Below are 22,753 nucleotides of genomic sequence, written 5' to 3' on the forward strand. Positions count from 1 at the left end.
ACAGCTTCTTCCCTCTTGCCATGAACTTCTTAAACACCTGACCTACAATTCCATTGCAACATGCTGCCATTTGTCTTGAGTTTGTTGTCACATTTCTGTGGGGCCAATTATATATGACTCGTGCACTCACCGCAGTAGTCTCGCCACGCTGGACTATTTGCCTATCTGTTGTTGACCAATACTGGCCACTCATATGCCTGAGTAGCATCTGCACCATCTGCACAATCGACTGAGTAGCATCTGCACCATTTGCACAATCTACACTGTCCCAGAGTATTGCACGACTGGTCACTTTAAACTGCATACATTTCTTGAAGTCTCGGCACCCTTTGCACAATGGTCATTGCACCGGACTATTGTTCTATTAGTCATTCAAACTGCTCTCATTGCGAGAGAACTCTTCACAATTATTTAAAAAAAAAACGAGACCTAACTAAATAAGCACCACACATCTTGCTGTATTTTTCTATATTGTATTTTTTTACATTTAGTTTCCATCGTGTTAATTTCCCTCGCTGGCCCCATTGGTGGCACACTAAAAATGAGGTAGAAGGAAATGACGACAAATAAATGAGGCATTTTGGAGAGCAATGGGCGGAGCGCAGTTGGGAAATGCTAACAAAAAATATTATTTGGCGTAACTTTAGTCTACAAAAGTCATACAATATTTACTGTGTCAATGAAAACAATCCTAAAAATTGCTGCAAACTAACACCATCTCCTCATTACCGAGCGGCTGTGTGGGCGGGTGTGTATGGAATCAGATTTGGGCCAAAAACAATCACACAAAACTTCAAATAACATTAAAAAAAAAAAAAAAACAAGACTTTCAAACAAAACGTATCGATTTGCAAGCAAAAATAAGACATTGAGAGATAATCTAACCCAAACAAACAAGAACAAAAAATGAAATGATTTGTTGCTTGCGATGACGAAATACGATGTTAGTCGATGTATTATTTACATCGGTCTGCTTGTGTTCATTTGAACAGGCGAAGTCAAAAAGCTGGATTCCACCAAGTAAATATGTTGGTCACGCGTGCATCTTTATTATATAGGGATGACTTGCGAACAGAAACAAAAGGGCACACAGATGCACTGACAAGTTTTCATTCCAAAATAACCCTTTCTCCACATTGGAAGGTTCCGGGCGGCTCCTCGCCAAATGACAGCAACCAATCCGGTTGGAGCTCTCGAGACGCGTGGTGACGTGTGGCAAGCTTCAGACGGCAACGGTCACGTGATATTTGGCGACCACACAAGCTCCGAAGCACCATTTCCGCGCATGCGCTTCCCTCGTTGTCAACGACTTCCGCTCCAGATCGACTTCCGTGCACGTTTGTTTGAGGAACCCAATTCGCTCCACTCATTAATTCTTCCCGAATTAGTTGCGAGCGGCTCGAAACCGTTCGCCCATCACTACTTTCAAGAAATAAAACGTAATTGAAATCTTCGTGTGCGGATAAACTCGTCTTGGTGCTGCACGTGGACGCTTCGCGGCCTAGTTAGCTTAGCTTAGCTTAGCTCAGCTCAGTTTAGCTCGCTAACCGCTAACGAAGAGAGGCGCGCGTTTGTCAGCAACGCATCGCAAATTCGAGATCGCCTGTGAAGGTGTTGTGATTATCGTGTGAAACAATGTGTGCGAGAACGACGGCAAAGTCCGAGAAGGAACTTTGTGGAACGAAAGAGGAGGACGAGCCACGACGTCAACTTGTGGACGCTGTTCGCATGCAGCCTCGTGTTGTGTTACACACAGCAGGTTTGTCCTTTTCTGACTCTCACTTGTTGAGTGACGAACTACTTTCTGTTGGGAAAAATATTCCCGTGCTCGTATTTGAATGGAATATTCCTAGCCAAACGAAACCTTGACGAGTTCCATCCAATTGTTTCTTTGAAAAGGTTCATTTGTTGAGGTTTTATGAGCGTACAAAGCGGCCATTAATTTTCGAACGCGCTTATCCTTTTAGCGATAGCGCCTCACCCAGCAGACTTGTGGCAAGAGGTGGGGTACACCCTGGACTGGTCGCCAGCCAGTCACAGCTTAACATATAGACAAACTCACATTCACACCCAAGGACAATTTGGAGAATGCATTTGACCTTCAGTGGTGAGAAAAGTGTTTGCCCCCTTCCTGGGTTTTAAAATTTTGAATTTGTATTTTTGGGGGCATATTGGTCGCACATAAATGTTTTCCGTCATTAAACACATTTACATATTAGGCAAAGTGAACACAAAATGCAGTTTTTAAATCAAGTTTGATATTATTAAGGGGGACAAAAAATCCAATCCAACATGGCCCTGTGGAGAAAAGTGATTGCCCCCGAAACCTAAGAACTGGTTCACGGCGGTGATTCTCAGTGTGGTGTGGTACGTGGGCTCCTCTCGCGGTATGCCAAAGAATCAGTGCTTAAGTACAGTTTTATGAACCCGTTTGCATTTACTCTTTAAGAATTGCTTTTTTCAAAACTTTTATTTAGCGAAAAAAAACTTTTTAAGGTCAAGAGTGCAAGGATTTTCTGATGGGTCAGTGAAAATTCCTATTTGGATTGTTCACGTTTTGTAATACAGACATGCCATTTACAACAAAGTGTGAACCATTAATTGTCCCAAAAATCTGTATTAAGACAGGAGTAGACTTGTCGTCAAACCCTCCACGTTCGAGCCAATCGGGAGGTCGCGGCGTGTCTGTGACGACGGCTAGCGGCTAGTTAGCAGCTGCACAGATGTTGCGCTTTGAAAATGCACTCGACGATTCGCCGGTGTGTGGTTCGTTATTCGGAGGTGGACTTGCTGGTGTCTTTTGGATCATTTTCCTGCTGCAGAACCCAAGTTCATTTCAGCTTGAGGTCACGAACGAACATTCTCCTTCGGGATTTCTTGGGGGACAGCGGAATTATCGGTTCCGTTTATCACAGCAAGTCTTCCGGGTCCTGAAGCAGCAAAACAGCCCCAGACCACCGCACGACCTACCGCCACCATATTTTACTTTTGAGCTTCTTTTTCCGAATCGGAATCATCTTTATTTGCCAAGTATGTCCAAAATCACACAAGGAATTTGTCTCCGGGAGTTGGAGCCGCTCTAGTACGACAGCAGACATTCAATTGACGAGAATACTTTTGCGACATAAAGACATAAAAAAAAAAAAAAAAAAAAACACGGTCACTGAGCAATAAAAGGTTACCAGTAACGTGGTAATGTCAGTAAGATTTTTGTATTTTTTTGACCGGTATTACTTTTCCGCCAGATGTAACGGTACACGCACTATTGTTATTTTCCCAAAAGTCTTGGCTATAATCGAGATGACTTCTGGCAAAATGGAGACGAGCCTCGGTGTTGTTTCTCCTCAGCAGTGGTTTTCGTCTCGGAACTCTGCCGTGCTTTCTCTTTCTTGTGGTGGAGTCATGACCGCTGATCTTATCTGAGGCAAGTGAGGCCTGCGGTTCTTTGGATGTCGTCGTTGCGCCCTTTGGGTAATTTTGGTCCGCCGGCCGCTCCCGGGAAGGTTCGTGTCGGGGTTATTTTAACCAACACGCTCACACCAAGGAAGGAGACGGAAGCAAGAATCACACCTTGAGTCAAGCACGTCATTTTGCAAAGTGAGAGCAGCTACAAGAACGAGCACCGCGCTTTTCTCTCCCAACTCGTCTGGGGCGCCTGTCCTTGCGCAGCTCTTTTTATTAACATTTGGTGGGCGTTTACATTACATGGTATAAGAGGATGAACACAAGTACAAAAACATGCCCTAATATGGTCATGGTCAGTAGGCGTGTGTCATTTGATCATTTATGTACACAGTTCACCACTGTTCTGTGTTTTCGCCACTTGTGGGTAATGGCCATAAATGAGAAATTAAATGGTTTTTTTTTTCAAGGGATTATAAAATAAGTATCTATAATGAATTGTGATTTAGGTCTATCGATGATTACATAAGTGTATATATAGAGAATGCAAGGTATGAAATCATATACAATGTGTCTAAATGAATGTCCATTTCTACAGGTATGCTGTACCAGCTGTGAACTGACTCAGACTAATCATAAAATGTTAAGCACATCTAAAAAGAGAAGAAACAGTTGTTAGGTCATTAACAAAAAAGGGGTTGTCCTTGCTTTGTACAGAAAATAAGGAACAAGTCCGACTTATGTCGACAAACAAACATAAGTCCGTCCGTTGAGGTCGGTGGGTCATGAAAAAATGAGCACCAGGCAACGACCTCTGCTCGTTTGAGCGCCAGACCGATTCTTATTTTTTGGGAGCAGAGCTGTCTCCTGCCTGAGTGGAAGCGAGAGAAGAGGTGCACTTGTTTGTATTCCGGCTGCTCCGGTTTCCAAACACTAAATCTGTTTCCCCCTCAACCCCGGCCCATAGAGCTGCGAGGTAAAAACCAGCCCACGCACCCAGCTGCTAACCAACGACGAGCCATTTTCTCAGAGGCGGGCTGGCGCGATTCCAGTGTGGCACAAACGCGCGGGCAAGCTAAAGTGAAAAACGATATGGAACAAATGTTCATCCAGCGATTCTCTTCAGTACGTTCACGCAAACGATTTGTTCGTTAGAACGAGCCATTGTCGAACGACACAACAACGAGACACTCGGAGAGTGGGAGACAAATTCAAACGTGCAGTAAGTTGAACGCAAACGGGTTACGAATGTTTTAACTTCATGTCTTGTTTTAGCCATGATCTTTGAGCTCATCATTTGGCATTTTGTTGACAGAAAGTTGACGGTCTCACAAATAAGAGGTTGCGAATTTAACGAAATGTGCCAACTGGATGGTAGAATGAACCGTCAAGGGGTTCTTGCATTCATTTTGATGTGACACAAAAACTAGCTGTGGTGGGTTTTCGTTAACTATTTCGGCTCACCAACATTTCATGAATTGCCCCAGTTAGTAGCGCCTCCTGTGAAAGAAGTTTCTCTGTGCACTGAAACCAAGAAAAGCTTAGGAACACAAAATATGAAGTCTCAGAGGGCAGCAATGTGCACAAAGTGGTTACACATTTGATTTAAGGAGCGCACAGTAAAGGGAGAGTCTCTGCGACCATGGGCGACACTCCTCTCACATGTGGCTGACTGATTACCCCCAAGGTAAATAACACGCATTTTCATAACTCACAACAAAAGCGTTAATACACTAACCTACACTCAGCCCTACGAGATTAAGGTTCATGCGTAAATGTTGTATGTACGGTATTTGTCATCTTTTTTTCATTCAAATAGAAGCACGTAAGCATATCGAAGAGGATGTCAAAAACTTGGACTCCTGTATGATTGCTCAATTTATTGTTTGAATACACAGGAGAGGTCACGCAGTGTCACAGACCCGGAGGATTCGTCCATCGTTCCTGACGTCTCCTCCGGCGTCTCCGACGCTCCTGCTGCTGCCCGCCCGACCGGCCGTGTCCTCACCCGTGCACGCTGATCGAGAGTCCTTCGAATTAACTTCGTTTGAACATGGGTACATTGGTTGCCCGTGATCAAAATGTGTTCAGATGACCCAATTTATCCCTGGTCTCCTCATTTTTCTTTACATTTGAACACATTTGAATCATGTGCAACCGATGTACGTGTTCAAATGAAGTAAATTCAAACTACTTTTTTTCTTTTCAGTGCATGTGCTGGAGTCACAAAAAGAGATTGCGAGGGCAATAGGTGGCATAAATGATTGCCTTGATCAATTAATAGGTGTCCTCACAAATATCAGTGATTGATTCAATACACTGGTTAACTGAGTCCTTGCTTCTGTTCCATTGTCGAAATCAAATGTTGCCGGGCATGAATTGTTCATCAGTACTAATTGTTCATGTCTCTCTTGGGTACAGATTTCTTAAAACAGTTTCCCAGCATCACCCCTAAGTGTCGCCAAAGCACCAACAGCTGCAGAAACGTGCGTACGGCAGCCATGAAGTTGGCTTCAGGCAACGCACATTTCCACGCTCATTTCACTCTTGATACATCTGAACTTTGCTGTGCAAAAGAACGTATGCCACGTTTTTGTGCATACGCATCTTTTGTACATGAGGCGCCAGGAGAAGCTTATCTATGCTCTTCTCTCTAGTAGACTTGACTATTGTAATGGTCTTCTGACTGGACTCCCCCAAAAGAGCATTAAACATCTGCAGCTCTGGTTCTGACCAGAAAAAAGAGGTCACAGCATATTAACTCCAATTCTAAAGTCTTTACACTGGCTCCCAGTCAGCTTTACGATAGATTTTAAACTTCTGCAAGTGGCAAAGTTTGTCAAAAAATGTGTTAAGGTAATACAGTATTTGTGTTTTCTGTCGAGCGGTTTTCATTTTCATCCGGTCCAAGCTCATAAACGCACAGCCACAAATGCCTTAGTTTTTTTTTTTTTTTTTTTTTTTAAATATATATAATTAAAAGAAATGCTCAGAAGAAAAAATACAGTTGAAACTGAAATTAGTTTGATATATTTTTATTTTGTTTGAAATTGCCTCAGTTAAAATATTTCTCGAAATGAAAAAAGTTTTCTTCCCAATGTGAATTTAAGAAAAAAGAAAAAAAAAATGGTTGTTCATTTTGAGGTGAAATGGCTCTTTTAAATGAGGAAAAATTGAAAATACACAATTATCTAATTACAATTTTAGGAGGATACTCGAATACAAAACTATTTAATCGCTACAGTCGGAATATTTTCAGAGGTGTATGTGGACATAGGAATGTGCTCACAAATTTTGGTGAAGATCGGCCGGGTATTTTTGGACATAAAGCGATGTAACGCATGTTATATGTGGCAAGAAGTGGCAATATCTTGCCTCAAGGAAGCATTTCAACAGCCGATTAGGATTATTTTTGAAACAACAACCCATCTAGCGCAATCACGACACCACCGCCAATATCACAACTACCGCTACAACCTCTATCACCACCATTACTACGATTATAACTACTACTTCAGTTTCTACTATCATGACAACTACTGATACCACTGCTACTACGACGACTACCACCACTCGTACTGCGTAAAATTTTTTGCACGTCAGGTTAACAATCCTCCATCGTCAGCCAGAATAGGGATACACCCCTAGACTTATTTGTACCAATGTTTTTTGCTCTTGAGGCTGCTGCAGCAACCCACTCCAAGTAAAATGATCCAGAATTAATTTATGCAAGAAACCACATTAATTGCATTGATGTATCAGGTTTTCGTTGACGTGGAAAACTACTCAAGTAACTTGCTTAAAAGATCACTTAACCTGACATTTCTCGTGTGATTCTGTCAGTTCAACTGTCACGACATGTATGTGAGAATAGAGATTATAGTGCCAAGAAATGGTATTGAATCAATTAAACATCAAAACTGAAGTAAAAACGTAACAAGTTGTGAATATTATGTCACTTGAAATTATTCAAAGAGGGGCTGTTTGAAAGCAAAATCAAAGCAAATGCAAACAAAGCAAACTGTATAATAGTTAGTTACAAAATATGACATTCCATAAAAGCACCAGGGTTCATAAGCTAAATACAGGTGCCGCAATCATGTATAGTATCCTTCACAAACTTTGTAAATGGCAATGTTGGGATGAATGCAGTGAGGCTTTGTAAAATTATTTTTAACTGTATCTTTTTGTATTCACTGCCCTGCTGCTGAAATTATTTTTACAAGAGGTCACTGTCACACTGTTACAAAAAAAAAAAACTATGCAGAAAGATTTGCAAATGCAAAACCGGGAGTGTGCAAGGGTCCACTGTATTACATTTATTGATACTTTTGATAAACTTTATTATTTCACAGTTGTTCATATTTTATAGTAGTTGTTGACTTGCTGAATTTTATTACTTCCAATATATAAAACTCAACTGACTTTCAACATTAACCTTAAATCTAAATCTAAATCATAATACACAACATTAAAGTCACAACATTAGAAAAGGTTTACCAGACCATGTGTGTTTGTCTTCTTGTGTCTTGCAGACATCACTGAAGATCATCGTAATGAGCGGCAGGAACCAGAGCCCCCTCACATTAAAGAGGAAGTGGAGGACAAAGAGGTCCACCACATCAAACAGGAAGTGGAGGAGGACATCAAGTTTTCATCGACTGGTGTACCTTTGAAGAGTGAAGTTGAAGGTCAAAGTGAGGAGAGCAGAGGGGCAGAACCTCCAAACAGCAGCTCAAGTCAACACATAACAACAGAAGGTGACGGAGACCACTGTGGAGGATCGCCAGCAGACGGACTCTTAGCGCCACTGTCAGATTGTGACGGCGTGACGTCACACTCTCCTCACACTGATGATGATGATGATAAACAGTCTGAAGGTGATCTAACATGTCACACTGACAAAAAACGATGGAAATGTTCTCATTGTGGGAAAACATTTGCTTATAAGAGCCGTTTGAAACCGCACGTGAGAACACACACTCGAGAAAAACCTTTTGCATGTTCAGTTTGTGGTCAAAGATTCTCTGTGAAGAAAAGCTTAAAATTACACACAAGAACACACACTGGTGAGAAACCCTTTTCCTGCACAGTCTGTGGTCAAAGATTCTCTGGAAGGGGAAACTTAAAAATACACACAAGAACCCACACTGGTGAGAAACCGTTTTCCTGCTCGGTTTGTGGTCAAAGATTCACTCGGAAGGGAAACTTAAAAATACACACAAGAACCCACACTGGTGAGAAACCTTTTTCTTGCTCAGATTGTGGTCTAAGATTCTCTGTGAAGGAAAACTTAAAAAATCACACAAGAACCCACACTGGTGAGAAACCTTTTTCTTGCTCAGATTGTGGTCGAAGATTCTCCGTGAAGGAAAACTTAAAAAAACACACAAGAACGCACACTGGCGATAAACCTTTTTCCTGCTCGGTTTGTGGTCGAAGATTTACTCAGAAGGAGAAGTTAAAAATACACACAAGAACGCACACTGGTGAGAAACCTTTTTCTTGCTCAGATTGTGGCCAAAGATTTTGTGAAAAGGGAAGTTTAACAAAACACAGAAGAACGCACACTGGTGAGAAACCTTTTTCCTGCTCAGTTTGTGGCCAAAGATTTTCTTATCAGCGTCAGGTTAAGACACACAAGTGTGCCGGTGAGAATAGCAGTGATCAAGAATCGTGAATGTAAATGTTTAAAAAAAAAAAAAAATTACAAAAATCTACATTCTTGTATTCTGTGTACCAGCTTTTATCGTATCTTCTTCTTGTCTATATAGTTTCTCAACGCCTCCCTCGGCCAAATGTTTCGGATTAGCACTGGTGCCAAAATACTTTCAAGGGACTCGTTAAAGGTGAGAACAATGGGCACTTATTCCAGTGTTCTGGGCTCATAAATGATGTTGACTGATGATAAGCCCTCCAGAATAGACTAAATAGTAATAGAATCGTTTTCTGATGAAATATGTGATTTTCAGATAGATTTTGGCCCGGCCACATTCTGGACATGCCAGTCTGTCACGATTTGACACATAACGAGCAGGAGCCGATTACATTTCCTCCTTGAACTCATGTTTTCCATGGTGTATTTTTTGCCCATCTAGAAAGTCTGGATGACGTTTTGGGATATTCATGACTGAAAATAGTGATAGTGAAATATGTTGGAGCGCTTGTTTAAAAAAAATCGACCGTTGAAATGGCTCCTTGAGGAAAGAAAGACAACCGGGTCATCCCACATAAAGTAATTCCTGCAGATTCATTTCCTCATCCGTCAGCTCAATTTTGAATTGATTGCACCGCATACGTATAGTATACGTCTATATGTGTGAAAAGATCAAATGTATGTATAGATCACAAAGACGTTTCTGTAGGCGGCATTGTGTGACAGACGCGGACTTTGGCTGGCTGTCATAACGTCGGATGACCCATGACGAGGGTCTCCCGGCCGAACGCGTGACGTCACTTCATGTTCTGAAACTGCGCCTGATCAAATCTTTCACTTTTAGGGTTTTAAGCCACATTTCTTGGTTTCATGGTTGAGGCTTGCAAGGATGTGGTGCTCCCCCGCTGTGTTTGTATGATTTTCATGATGACACTGTAATAAATTTGCAATTTTTCAGCACATTAAATGAGTGATTGAACATAATTTTGGGATACCAGCTGTTGTTCATGTGATGCAATGATATATGTCAGCAATTAAATACATACAAACCCAATTCCAATGAAGTTGGGACATTGTGTTAAACATAAATAAAAACAGAATACAAGGATTTGCAAATCATGTTCAACTTATATTTAATTGAATACGCTACAAAGACAAGATATTTCATGTTCAAACTGATAAACATGGTTGTTTTTAGCAAATAATCATTAACTTGGAAATTTATGGCTGCAACACGTTCTAAAAAAGCTGGGACGGGTGGCAAAAAAGACGGAGAAAGTTGAGGTATGCTCATCAAACACGTGTTTGGAACATCCCACAGGGGAACAAGCCAATTGGGAACAAGGGGGTGCCATGATTGGGTAGAAAAGGAGCTTCCCTCAATTGCTCAGTCATTCACTAACAAAGATGGGGAGAGGTTCACCTCTTTGTGAACAAGTGCGTGAGAAAATAGTCGAACAGTTGAAGGACAATGTTCCTCAACGGACAATTGCAAAGAATTTAGGGATTTCATCATCTACGGTCCATAATATCATCAAAAGGTTCAGAGAATCTGGAGAAGTCACTGCATGTAAGCGGAAAGGCCGAAAACCAACATTGAATGCCCGTGACCTTAAATTACTCGGGCGGCTCTGCATCAAAAACCGACATCAATGTGTAAAGGATATCACCACATGGGCTCAGAAACCAATGTCAGTAAATACAGTTCGGCGCTCCATCCGGAAGTGCAACTTGAAACTCTACTATGCAAAGCAAAAGCCATTTATCGACAACACCCAGAAACGCTGCCGGCTTCTCCGGGTCCGGGCTCATCTCAGATGGACTGAAGCAAAGTGGAAAAATGTTCTGTGGTCTGACGAGTCCACATTTCAAATTGTTTTTGGAAATTGTGGACGTCGTGTCCTACGGGCCAAAGAGGAAAAGAACCATCCGGACTGTTATGGATGCAAAGTTTAAAAGCCAGCAGCTGTGATGCTTTGGGGCTGTGTTAGTGCCAATGGCAAGGGTAACTTACATATCTGTGAAGGCACCATTAATGCTCGAAAGGTACATACCCCAGGACCCGTCCCCCCACCCGAAGGCGGAGGGAGGCTACCCTCTCGTCCACCGGGGTGAACCCCAACGTACAGACGCCAAGCCGGGGGGCAATAAGTATACCCACACCTGCTCGGCGCCTCTCACCGTGGGCATCTCCAGAGTGGAAGAGAGCCCAACCCCTCTCGAGAGGACTGGTACCAGAGCCCAAGGTGTGCGTAGAGGCGAGTTGGACTATATCTAGTCGGAACTTCTCGACCTCACACACCAGCTCGGGCTCCTTCCCTTCCAGAGAGGTGACATTCCACGTCCCGAGAGCCAGCTTCTGTAGCCGGGGATCGGATCGACAAGGTCCCCGCCTTCGGCCACCGCCCAGCTCGCACTGCACCCGACCCCTATGGCCCCTCCCACACGTGGTGAGCCCACGAGAAAGGGGACCCACGTTACCCCTTCGGGCTGTGCCCGGCCGGGCCGCATGGGTACAGGCCCGGCCACCAGGCGCTCTCCTTCGAGCCCCACCACCAACAGTGAGGGATGCCGTCAAGCTGAAGAAGAAGTCCTATCGGGCCTTTTTGGCCTGTGGGACTCCCGAGGCAGCTGATTGGTACCGGCTGGCCAAGCGGAAGCTTTGGTGGTCGCTGAAGCAAAAACTCGGGCATGGGAGGAGTTCGGTGAGGCCATGGAGAAAGACCTCCGGACGGCTTCGAGGAAATTCTGGTCCACCATCCGGCGTCTCAGGAGGGGGAAGCAGTGCACCATCAACACTCTGTATAGTGGGGATGGCGCGCTGCTGACCTCGACTCGGGACGTTGTGAGCCGGCGGGAGAATATTTCGAAGACCTCCTCAATTCCACCGACACGCCTTCCCATGAGGAAACAGAGTCTGGGTTCTCTGAGGCGGTTCTCTCGTATCTCTGGGGTTGAGGTCACCGAGGTGGTTAAAAAGCTTCTCGGCGGCAGGGCCCCGGGGATGGCTGAGTTCCTCAAGGCTCTGGATGTTGTCGGGCTGTCCTGGTTAACACACCTCTGCAACATCGCGTAGACATCGGGGACAATGCCTCTGGATTGGCAGACTGGGGTGGTGGTCCCCCTTTTTAAGAAGGGGGATTGGAGGGTGTGTTCTAACTACAGGGGGCTCACGCTCCTCAGCCTCCCTGGTAAGGTCTATTCAGGGGTGCTGGAGCGGAGGGTCCGTCGGGAAGTTGAATCTCAGATTCAGGAGGAGCAATGTGGTTTTCGTCCTGGCCGTGGAACAGTGCACTCTTAGCAGGGCCCTTGAGGGTGCATGGGAGTTCGCCCAACCAGTCTACATGTGTTTTGTGGACTTGGAGAAGGCGTTCGACCATGTCCCTCGGGGTGTCCTGTGGGCGGTGCTTCGGGAGTATAGGGTACCGAACCCCCTGATACGAACCCCCTGCTTTCGTGCGGCACTGCTACGTCAAGGTAGCACTACCGCGGTGAAAAAAAATCTGCATATAAAATAATGGATTGAAACTTTGGAACAGATTGAGTGTGGAACTGAAACAATGTCCAAGCACAATAAAAACAAATACAAATGACCTTTACAAAATATGAGGAAATGTAGTCTCAAGATAAGTCGATACAGGATCCAAAAAATATTAATTCATTCATCTGCCTCACCGCTTAGCCTCGCGAGGGCCGCGGGCGTGCTGGAGCCCATCCCAGCCATCTTCGGGCGAGAGGCGGGGTACACCGGCCTCAAGTGGCACATTCGACAGTGCTAATAATTAAGAGACACCCCGCTTATTTTACTCATGTAGACTGACGTTAAGCTCACGGACGGATTTGTGCTGTGTTGACTGGACCTCTGTCTTTCAGGCCTAGCCTAGCTTAGCATAGCTTAGCTTGAGAGAGAGAGAGCGCGTGAGTGTTCTTCTTTCCGCCACCTACTCGTAAGGACGTGAACCATTTTAGCTCATGGCAACAGTAAAATGTGAGGGAAAACGCCAACAACTACTGTATATTCGATCTGCTTTGTTTGTCTGAGGTGCTGAAATAATATCCAATTTTCCGAATCCATTTGCAGAATGTCTGTGACGTTCAAGCACAAATATTCTCTCCCTTATGTCTTCTTTCTGTCTCATACCTTTCGATGCATCATTGCATGTTCGACTGTTACCTCCTGTCGACAGGAATCACATCTCCCGCTTTGGTGCTTTGCCATTGAATCAGAATCATCTTTATTTGCCAATTATGTCCAAACTTAGGCACTGTCCAAATCTTTCTCTTGATGTCTTTGTTTCACATGTCCGATTATCACTTGCTTTCTTCTCATCCCTCCCACGTAGAGCGGAAAGTGTGAAAATGCGTGCGAGGAGGACAGCGGAGTACGACGAGGAACTTTGGGGCCCGAAAGAGGAGAAGGAGCCACGAGGTCAACGACCGGACGCTGCGTTCAATCTGCGGCCACGAATTGTGCTACGCAGAGCAGGTCATTTTATTATTATTATTTTTTATTTTTTGTGAGCACTGTCTGACACACATGATCATTTTCTCAATATCCAATAACGTGTACCCCCCCTGATGATGTGGGTTCAGGGTGGTCAGCCACATTTCAGAAGATCTGAACGGCTCGTGGGCATTGTTGCATGATCGAAGTGTAACAGTGCGTACTGGAATATTGATGTTTAATATACAGCAAATATTCCGTCTATTACTTTGATACAACCTTCACGTGCTTTTGTTGTCTCTGTGTGCGGACTACCTGTTCCGAGTTATGTTGTGACTACTAGTGCAGCTGGACCTAGATAATTGTTTGATTTCTTTCTCTGTCTCGCTCACTTGGATATAACAAAGGGGGGGTTTTAAAAAAAAAAAACCTTCCATTTATTTCCACAAGTCTTAAACGCCATAAATGCTTCAAGAACCCAATAATCGCATCCACCTTAATGGCTTGGTGCAAAAGTTTAGAATCGACAGGATCTCAATTTGCTCGCAGTGTGCTCTCCCCAATCTGGCATAATCCAGATTTCGTAATGAATAATATAACCCTTTATTTTAGCACATGGGAACAACATGGATTTGACCACCTGCAACAACTATTTGACAATAATGTTTTTAGAGCACGTGATGAACCGGTCCAAGTATTCCAAATAACAGGCAGACACTTTCTTCAATACAATAACTTAAAAGCAGCAAAAAAAAAAAAAAAAAAAAAGAATACCAACACTCCAGAGCACCGTCGAACTGCCGGAGTTTGTCAAGCAAATAGTGAAACCTCTCCTGCAAACTAAAAGAAATCTCTCCCAAGTTTATAAATTCATTTCATGTATTAAATCAATGCACTTATCAATCACCAAATGGGAAGAAGACCTTTCCATGTCCGCCGACCGTAGCTACTGGATACTCTCCCCAAGATTGCGCATACTTGGCGACTTAAGCGGAATCGGCCTCCCTAATAAATATTCACAATCGTTACTTGTCGCGTTAGCTAGCGCTAAGAAACCAACTCTATGAAACTGGAAAAACAAACAAGCTATTAACATGAATCTCATCTCATCACAGAATAGATTGCGTTAGAAAAAATATCAGCAGAACGGATATATCAATGACATATCCTCAACATGCTTAATCTCGACTCCTGATTCCTTTGCCTGGGTAGGGTGCCATTTGACAATAACAAGACTATCTTCATAAGTGTGAAAGTAAACGTTTGAATTTTGTATTCTTTGTTGTCGAGGTTGTTGTTGTTTTATCATTATTATTATGATATTTATTTTTCTTTTCCCGCAGATTTTAGATCGGTTTGCATGGTGAGAGGACACATGCATGGAGTGGGGATCTTCTTCTCTTGTCCCTGTGTTTGCAGTTCTGGCGTCTGTGGGGGGCGAGACTTGGTTCACTGCTTCCTGATCTCGGGGATTGGGAGGAACCAGTGGGGCGACCTCCTGGGCAGTATTGGTGGTGTGATGGTGACTCGCCCATGTTCCATGGGTACTGGAGCCTGGGTCCCCCGCTCTGGCTGGTGGTGGGGGCGGTGGGGCCCCCCTGTCGCTCCTCGGGCCTGCTTCCTCCTCTTCTCTCTGTTCGTCCCGCTGCGGTCGCCACTTCCTCGTCCCGTGGGGGAGCCGGGCGGTCCCCTGCGGGCTGTGGGGCCTGCTGTGGGGTATATGTCCCTGCCTGGTTTGGGTTGGTCCACCTCCCACACTCGGAGGCGGGTAGTGGGTGCTGGCGGGAATGTGGGTGGGGGTTAGCTTGGGGGCTGGCATTGGCCCCAATATGCGAATGCGAATATGCGAGCGTAGAAAGTCACATGACCTCACACGTCTTCCATTGGGCTTCCCGGGCATAGGTATTAACACTAGATAAGCCAGCCCCGCTGGTCGTCATGCCTACGTGGCGGCCATGTTAGGAAGGCCGTTTTTACCACGAAGGCAACGGCGCGCTACTCGTGTTTACATTGATGATCAGGATTTTTGCCGCCGATCAGCGAGTTTAAAAAAAAAACTGATGAGCAATCTGTCTAATTAAATGACTTATTCATTTTCATCTAATCCGTCAGGTCAAATCAACATTGCAACATGACAGAAAACAATGGGGTGCTGACTTACTGTAACTGAATTACTTTATTGTCAGTAAATTACTTCACACACACCGAAACTTGAGAGCATGATTCAACATAACGCCGTGCATGCGCATGTTTACGCACAACCGTTCGTGCTAGCACGAACTTACTATGCAGCATAACATTTTGTTGCCTGCTTGTGAGCCATATTGTATTAAAAGGGTATTGTATTCCTAGGCAGTATGTTTTGGATCATTATCCTGGTGAAATGTCCACCGTCGTTTCATTTTCATCATCCTTGGACACGGCAGCAGATTTTTGTCAAGAATGTCTCGGTACATTTGCCCATTCATCCTTCCTTCAATAATAGTTTACCAGTTCCATTTGCTGTCCGCAGCCCCACACCATCATGTTCCCACCTCCGAACTTCACTTCAACAGTGTTTTTTTTAGGGTGATGTGCAGTGCCATTCCTCCTCCAAACGTGGTGTGCATTATGGCATCCAAACAGTTAAATTTTGTTCTCATCCGACCAGACAATGTTCTCCCAGTATTTAACTGGCTTGAACAAATGTACAAGCCAGTTCCTGGTGACAACAGTACCTGCTAATTCCAGGTCTTTATGTAGTTCTCCATAGGTGGTCCTTGACTCTTCAGATTATTCTTTGCACTCCTCTGTCAGAAATCTTGCGAGGAACACCTGATGGAGGCAAATTTATGGTGGTATGATTGGCTTGCCATTTCCATATTACGGCCCCTACCGTGCTCACTGCAACGTTCAGAAGCTTAGATATGCGCCTGCAACCAATGCCATCGTTATGGTTTGCAAGGGTCTTGAGACAGCTCTCTGCTCTTACCCATCGTGAGATGTGTCTTGGCTAACACCTTGCCAATGAGACCTTTTTGTAGGCCATCAATTCGGACGAAACCATCTGATACTCATTTGCATTGACAAGGGGCTGGATTGCTGTTTGATTATTGATAGCTTTTAGGTGTTGTCTTGGCTTTCCATGCCTTTTTTGCACCTCCCTTTCGTCATCTGTTCAATACTTTTTCCCTGTCATTTCACATTTTACACACAACTTAATTTATGACCTTATTTGTTCGACTTTCGTTGCATGTAAGGATTATTTGGGCTGTTCCTAACATCAGGTGAAATCCTCAGGTCAATAGAACCGGAAGTATATTAAGTGAGAAAATTGGTGACGTGTTAAATACCTATTTCAGCTCCTGCATATGTGGCAGGAAGTGGCTATATCTTCTCGCCTCAAGGAAGGATTTCAACGGTCGATATATATATTTTTTAAAACAACAACCCTTTCAACATGTTTCACAATCACAATTTTCAGTCGCTTCTTCTTCTTCTTTTCCTTTGGGCTTGTCCCGTTAGGGGTCGCCACAGCACGTCATCCTTTTCCATGTAAGCCTATCTCCTGCATCCTCCTCTCGAACACCAACTGCCATCATGTCTTCCCTCACGACATCCATCAACCTTCTCTTTGGTCTTCCTCGAGCTCTCTTGCCTGGCAGCTCCATCCTCCTCATCCTTCTACCAATATACTCACTTATTTCTCCTCTGGACGTGTCCAAACCATCGAAGTCTACTCTCTCTAACTTTGTCTCCAAAACATCGAACCTCGACTGTCCCTCTGATGAGCTCATTTCTAATTTTATCCAACCTGGTCACTCCAAGAGCGAACCTCAACATCTTCATTTCCGCCACCTCCAACTCTGATTCCTGTTGTCTCTTCAGTGCCACTGTCTCTAATCCGTACATCATGGCTGGCCTCACTACTGTTTTATAAACTTTGCCCTTCATCCTGGCAGAGACTCTCCTGTCACATAACACACCTGACACCTTCCTCCACCCGTTCCAACCTGCTTGGACCCGTTTCTTCACGTCCTGACCACGCTCACCATTGCTCTGGACGGTGGACCCCAAGTATTTAAAGTCCTCCACCCTTGCTATCTCTTCTCCCTGTAGCCTCATTCTTCCCCCAGCACCCCTCTCATTCATGCACATATACTCTGTCTTACTTGAGCTCATCTTCATTCCTCTCCTTTCCACCGCATGCCTCCATCTTTCTAACTCTTCCTCCAGCTGCTCCCTGCTTTCACTGCAGATCACAATGTCATCTGCAAACATCATGGTCCACGGGGATTCCAGTTTAACCTCATCTGGCAGCCTATCCATCACCATTGCAAAAAGGAAGGGGCTCAGGGCTGATCCCTGATGCAGTCCCACCTCCACCTTAAATTCGTCTGTCACACCTACAGAACACCTCACCGCTGTTCTGCTGCCCTCGTACATGTCCTGTATTATTCTAAGATACTTCTCTGCCACTCCAGACTTCCGCATGCAGTACCACAGTTCCTCTCTGGGTACTCTGTCACACGCTTTCTCGAGATCCACAAAGACACAATGTAGCTCCTTCTGACCTTCTCTGTACTTTTCCATCAACATCCTCAAGGCAAATAATGCATCTGTGGTCCTCTTTCTAGGCATTAAACCATACTGTTGCTCGCAAATACTCACTTCTGTCCTGAGTCTAGCCTCCACGACTCTTTCCTATAACTTCATTGTGTGGCTCATCCACTTTATTCCTCTATAGTTGCCACAGCTCTGCACATCACTTTTGTTCTTAAAAATGGGCACCAGTACACTTTTCCTCCATTCCTCAGGCATCTTCTCACCCGATAGAATTCTATTGAACAAGCTGGTGAAAAACTCCACAGCCACCTCTCCTAGATGCTTCCATACCTCCACAGGAATGTCATCAGGACCAACTGCCTTTCCATTTTTCATCCTCTTTAATGCCTTTCTAACTTCCCCCTTACTAATCATTGCCACTTCCTGGTCCACCACACTTGCCTCTTCTGCTCTCCCTTCTCTCTCATTTTCCTCCTTCATCAACTCCTCGAAGTATTCTTTCCATCTAGCTAGCACACTGCTGGCACCAGTCAACATATTTCCATCTCTATCCTGAATCACCCTAACCTGCTGCACATCCTTCCCATCTCTATCCCTCTGTCTGGCCAGCCTGGATAGATCCTTTTCTCCTTCTTTAGTGTCCAACCTGCCATACATGTCATCCTATGCCTCTTGTTTGGCCTTTGCCACCTCTACCTTTGCCCTGTGTCGCATCTCCATGTATTCCTTTCGCCTCTCCTCGGTCCTCTCAGTGTCCCACTTCTTCTTAGGTAAGATTTTTCCTTGTAGGATATCTTGCACTGTGAGGTTCCACCATCAAGTCTCCTTCTCTCCTTTCCTCCCAGAAGATACACCAAGTACTCTCCTGCCTGCCTCTCTGATCACCTTGGCTGCAGTGGTCCAGTCTTCTGGAAGCTCCTGCCGTCCACCGAGAGCCTGTATCACCTCTTCCCGAAAAGCTGCACAACACTCGTCCTGTCTCAGCTTCCATCACATGGTTCTCTTCTCTGCCTTTGTCTTCCTAATCTTCCTCCCCACCACCAGCGTCATCTTACACACCACCATCCTATGCTGTCTAGCCACACTCTCCCCTACCACGACCTTACAGTTGGTAACCTCCTTCAGATGACATCGTCTGCGCAAGATGTAATCCACTCAAGTGCTTCTACCTCCGCTCTTGTAGGTCACCCTATGTTCGTGCCTCTTCTGGAAAAAAGTGTTCACTACAGCCATTTGCATCCTTGTTGCAAAGTCTACCACCATCTGTCCCTCCAAGTTCCTTTCCTGGATGCCGTACTTACCCATCACTTCTTCATCACCCCTATGACCTTCACCAACATGTCCATTACAATCTGCACCAATTACGACTCTCTCTCTGTCTGGGATGCTCAGAACTACTTCGTCTAGCTCCTTCCAGAATTTCTCTTTCACCTCTAGGTCACATCCTACCTGTGGGGCATAGGCACTCATCACATTATACATAACAGCCTCAATTTCAAATTTCAGCCTCATCACTCGATCTGATACTCTTTTCACCTCCGAGACATTCTTAGCCAACTCTTCTTTTCAAATAACCCCGACTTAATTTCTCTTCTCATCTACACCATGGTCAAATAATTTCAACCCTGCCACTAAACTTCTAGCCTTACTGCCTTTCCACCTGGTCTCCTGGACACACAATATAGCAACCTTTCTCCTAATCATCATGTCAACCCAGTCCCGAGATTTTCCTGTCATAGTCCCAACATTCAAAGTCCCCACATTCAGTTCTAGGCTCTGTGCTTTCCTGTTCTCTTTCTGCCGAAGAACCCGCTTTCCACCTCTTCTTCTTCTTCGACTTCGACCCACAGTAGCTGAATTTCCAACAGCGCCCCGCACGTTGACGGCGCGGGTGGCGGACGTTGTTAACCCGGGCCACGACCGATCCGGTATTGAATTCTTTGGATGAACGCTCATATTGGTTTGGCGAGGTTTTAAGCCGGATGCCCTTCCTGACGCAACCCTCTGCATTTATCCGGGCTTGGGACCGGCCTACAGTTTGTACTGACTTGTGCCCCCCATAGGGCTGCATTATTTTGTGTATCACCCAATAGTTTTTGAATATAATTCCAGGTTATATATTTTTTTAATTTCCCTTCCCACTATTCAAAGCAGTCATGAAAAAGTCAGCTTTAGATTTTCTTATTTCTTTCACTATCCTATTTCTCAGTGAAATAAAGTGGTGTCTATTGTATCCTGATTTGACCGACAACTTCAAGGAATGATCGCGTTCTTTCATCAGTTTCATAATAAATGTGTTTAACCAAGGAAGGCCATTCTTTCTAGCTTTTAGTTGAATTATCCGTGTAAATTGTATAATAATGTCTTGTATTTTGTCGGCAAATTTAGAACAATCCTCATCAAAAAAATTTGCCAGCGAGTAATATGTCAGGTTCAAGACACCTAAAACACTTGTAAAAAATCAAGACAGACACAGAGAGAGTTCAGTTTTCAGACTTGCAAGGAGAAAACGGCCAAGAGTGTACTTAGTTACAGTCTCCAACCATTTTTCTGAGTTCACTCTGCCGGATTCTCTCTTTTTATTACTTTAGGGCAGTTCCCTTGTTACATATGAGTTACAACGACAAAAAGGTGGGGGCATACATGCTTGTTGCAACTCATGTGATCAGCACATAACACTCTTTGTTGTGGTTGAGACAGTAGAAGAATTCTATACTTCTTATCAAGACACAGGAAGACTCCTCTGCTCATATTTGTCCTTGCACCTGCAAACACATGACTCATCGTGTGGGAGAAGGCTTTGCAGTGATAAAACATTTCTCTCAGTAGAAGCAAGCAGAAAAGCACAACACGTGATAACTTATTTACATTTTTCCATCATAATACATCCCAGTTTTCTTCTTGGATAGAATCTTGGAAATTTCGTTGTTCATGTTTTGGTAACCTATTGGATTCAGTGGTGGCCAAGGGTTTGAAGCGCTTTCTATTTTATTTTCTTGTGACCATTATAAGATTGTGATCAGACAATCCTGTGAGCCTATTGTATGGCTTCAAGATCCTTTCTGGCCTATTCGTAAAAGCTAGATCAATCTGAGTTCCATTCTCATCTGTAACATGTATTTCATTACAATTCAAAGTGTCCTTGGCATAAATCGTAACACCTCCTCCCTTAGAACCCTGTCTGTCGTTTCTAAACATTTTATAACCAGGTACAGATTGTATTGCTGAGGGCGAAGATTCATGCAGAGGAAATCGATATTTGAGTCAGTGAGAAGGCGATGGACCTGATCACTTTTCGTTCAAATGCTTCGTATATTTAAGTGTGCACAAAGAATGCCTTTTGGTTCACGTGTTGAGTCCCATATTCATTAACGATTTGGAACACCCTGCATTTCCGGTGCTTGAGTATTGCGGGGTTTGGCAGCCCCGTTTCTTTTATTGCCAATGTTTGCATATAGCTTTACGCTGCCAGCTTCCGCATCAGCCAGCGGTGGAGGAGGCCCAGCGAGCAGAGGTGTTAGCTCCGCTAGCAGAGGTGTTAGCCCAGCTAGCAGAGGTGGAGGCCCAGCTAGCAGTGGCGGAGGCCCAGCCAACAGTGGCGGAGGCACAGCCGGCAGAGGTGGAGGCCCAGCCGGCAGTGGTGGAGGCCCAGTCGGCAGTGGTGGTGGCCCAGCCGGCAGTGGTGGTGGCCCAGCCGGCAGTGGTGGAGGTACAGCTTGTAGAGGTAGAAGCCCAGCTAGCAGAGGTGGAGGCCCAGCCAGCAGAGGCAGAGGCCAAACCAACAGAGGTGGAAGCCCAGCTAGCAGTGGTGGAGGCCCAGCCGGCAATGGTGGAGGCCCAGCTAGCAGTGGTGGAGGCCCAGCCAGCAATGGTGGAGGCCCAGCTAGCAGTGGTGGAGGCCCAGCCAGCAGTGGTGGAGGCCCAGCTAGCAGTGGTGGAGGCCCAGCTAGCAGTGGTGGTGGCCCAGCTCGCAGTGGTGGAGGCCCAGCCGGCAATGGTGGAGGCCCAGCCGGCAGTGGTGGAGGCCCAGCCCGCAATGGTGGAGGCCCAGCTAGCAGTGGTGGAGGCCCAGCCCGCAGAGGTGGAGGCCCAGCTCGCAGTGGTGGAGACCCAGCCAGCAATGGTGGAGGCCCAGCTAGCAGTGGTGGAGGCCCAGCTAGCAGAGGTGGAGGCCCAGCTAGTAGTGGTGGAGGCCCAGCCAGCAATGGTGGAGGCCCAGCTGGCAGTGGTGGAGGCCCAGGTGGCAGTGGTGTTGGCCCAGGTGGCAGTGGTATAGGCCCAGCTAGCAGAGGTGGAGGCCTAGCTAGCAATGATGTTAGCTGATCTAGCATTGGTGTTAGCCCGGCTGCTCGAGGTAAAGGCCCAGTTGGCAGTGATGTTGGCCCAGGTAGCAGAGGTGGAGGCCCAGCTAGCAGTGGCCCAGGGTTTAGTTCAACATCACCAGCCAAAAGAAGTATCAGCAAGAGATTAAAAACACCCAGGAGTGGTTTGCCTGTGACAGCCTGTTCCTGCTCACCTGGGGGTGGCCTGGCATGGCCATAGTCCAGTACCCTTGTGAATAGCATGTGCTGACTCCATCTGGCTGGATACAATGTTAGAGTGTCCCTTTTTCTTGGACATGTTGAACTTAGCAGAAGATAGAGGGTTATCCAAACAGCAAAGGAATACGTTGATAGCATAATCCAAGGTCCTATTTGATCTTTGGA

General features: G+C 45.2%; 1 protein-coding gene across 4 annotated transcripts; it reads left to right on the forward strand.

Moving 5' to 3' along the window:
• The first annotated feature begins 1,311 nt into the window (after positions 1–1,311).
• LOC133398205 (gastrula zinc finger protein XlCGF17.1-like) lies at positions 1,312–15,226 on the forward strand. 4 transcript variants are annotated; one of them, XR_009767768.1, is made up of 4 exons: positions 1,312–1,759; positions 7,938–8,282; positions 13,402–13,544; positions 14,846–15,226. XR_009767768.1 is itself a non-coding variant. In XM_061669820.1 (3 exons), exons 1-3 carry the CDS (start codon positions 1,636–1,638, stop codon positions 13,413–13,415), a joined length of 483 nt encoding a protein of 160 aa, XP_061525804.1. In that variant the 5' UTR covers positions 1,312–1,635; the 3' UTR covers positions 13,416–13,780. The 4 variants fall into 4 exon arrangements, 3 of the variants coding, with proteins under 3 accessions (XP_061525804.1, XP_061525802.1, XP_061525803.1); XM_061669820.1 differs by lacking the exon at positions 14,846–15,226 and having other exon boundaries at positions 13,402–13,780; XM_061669819.1 differs by lacking the exons at positions 13,402–13,544; positions 14,846–15,226 and adding an exon at positions 4,001–5,089 and having other exon boundaries at positions 1,685–1,759; positions 7,938–10,059.
• The last annotated feature ends 7,527 nt before the right edge of the window (positions 15,227–22,753 follow it).

The sequence above is a fragment of the Phycodurus eques genome, unplaced genomic scaffold, assembly GCF_024500275.1.
Source record: "Phycodurus eques isolate BA_2022a unplaced genomic scaffold, UOR_Pequ_1.1 contig_25, whole genome shotgun sequence".
Lineage (NCBI taxonomy): Eukaryota > Metazoa > Chordata > Actinopteri > Syngnathiformes > Syngnathidae > Phycodurus > Phycodurus eques.

Coding starts and splice junctions, on each gene's coding strand:
- LOC133398205 (XM_061669818.1), top strand. CDS start 1,636: ATGTGTGCGAGAACGACGGCAAAGTCCGAGAAGGAACTTTGTGGAACG. Junction 1,760..7,937: donor TGTTGTGTTACACACAGCAG/GTTTGTCCTTTT, acceptor TGTGTCTTGCAG/ACATCACTGAAGATCATCGT.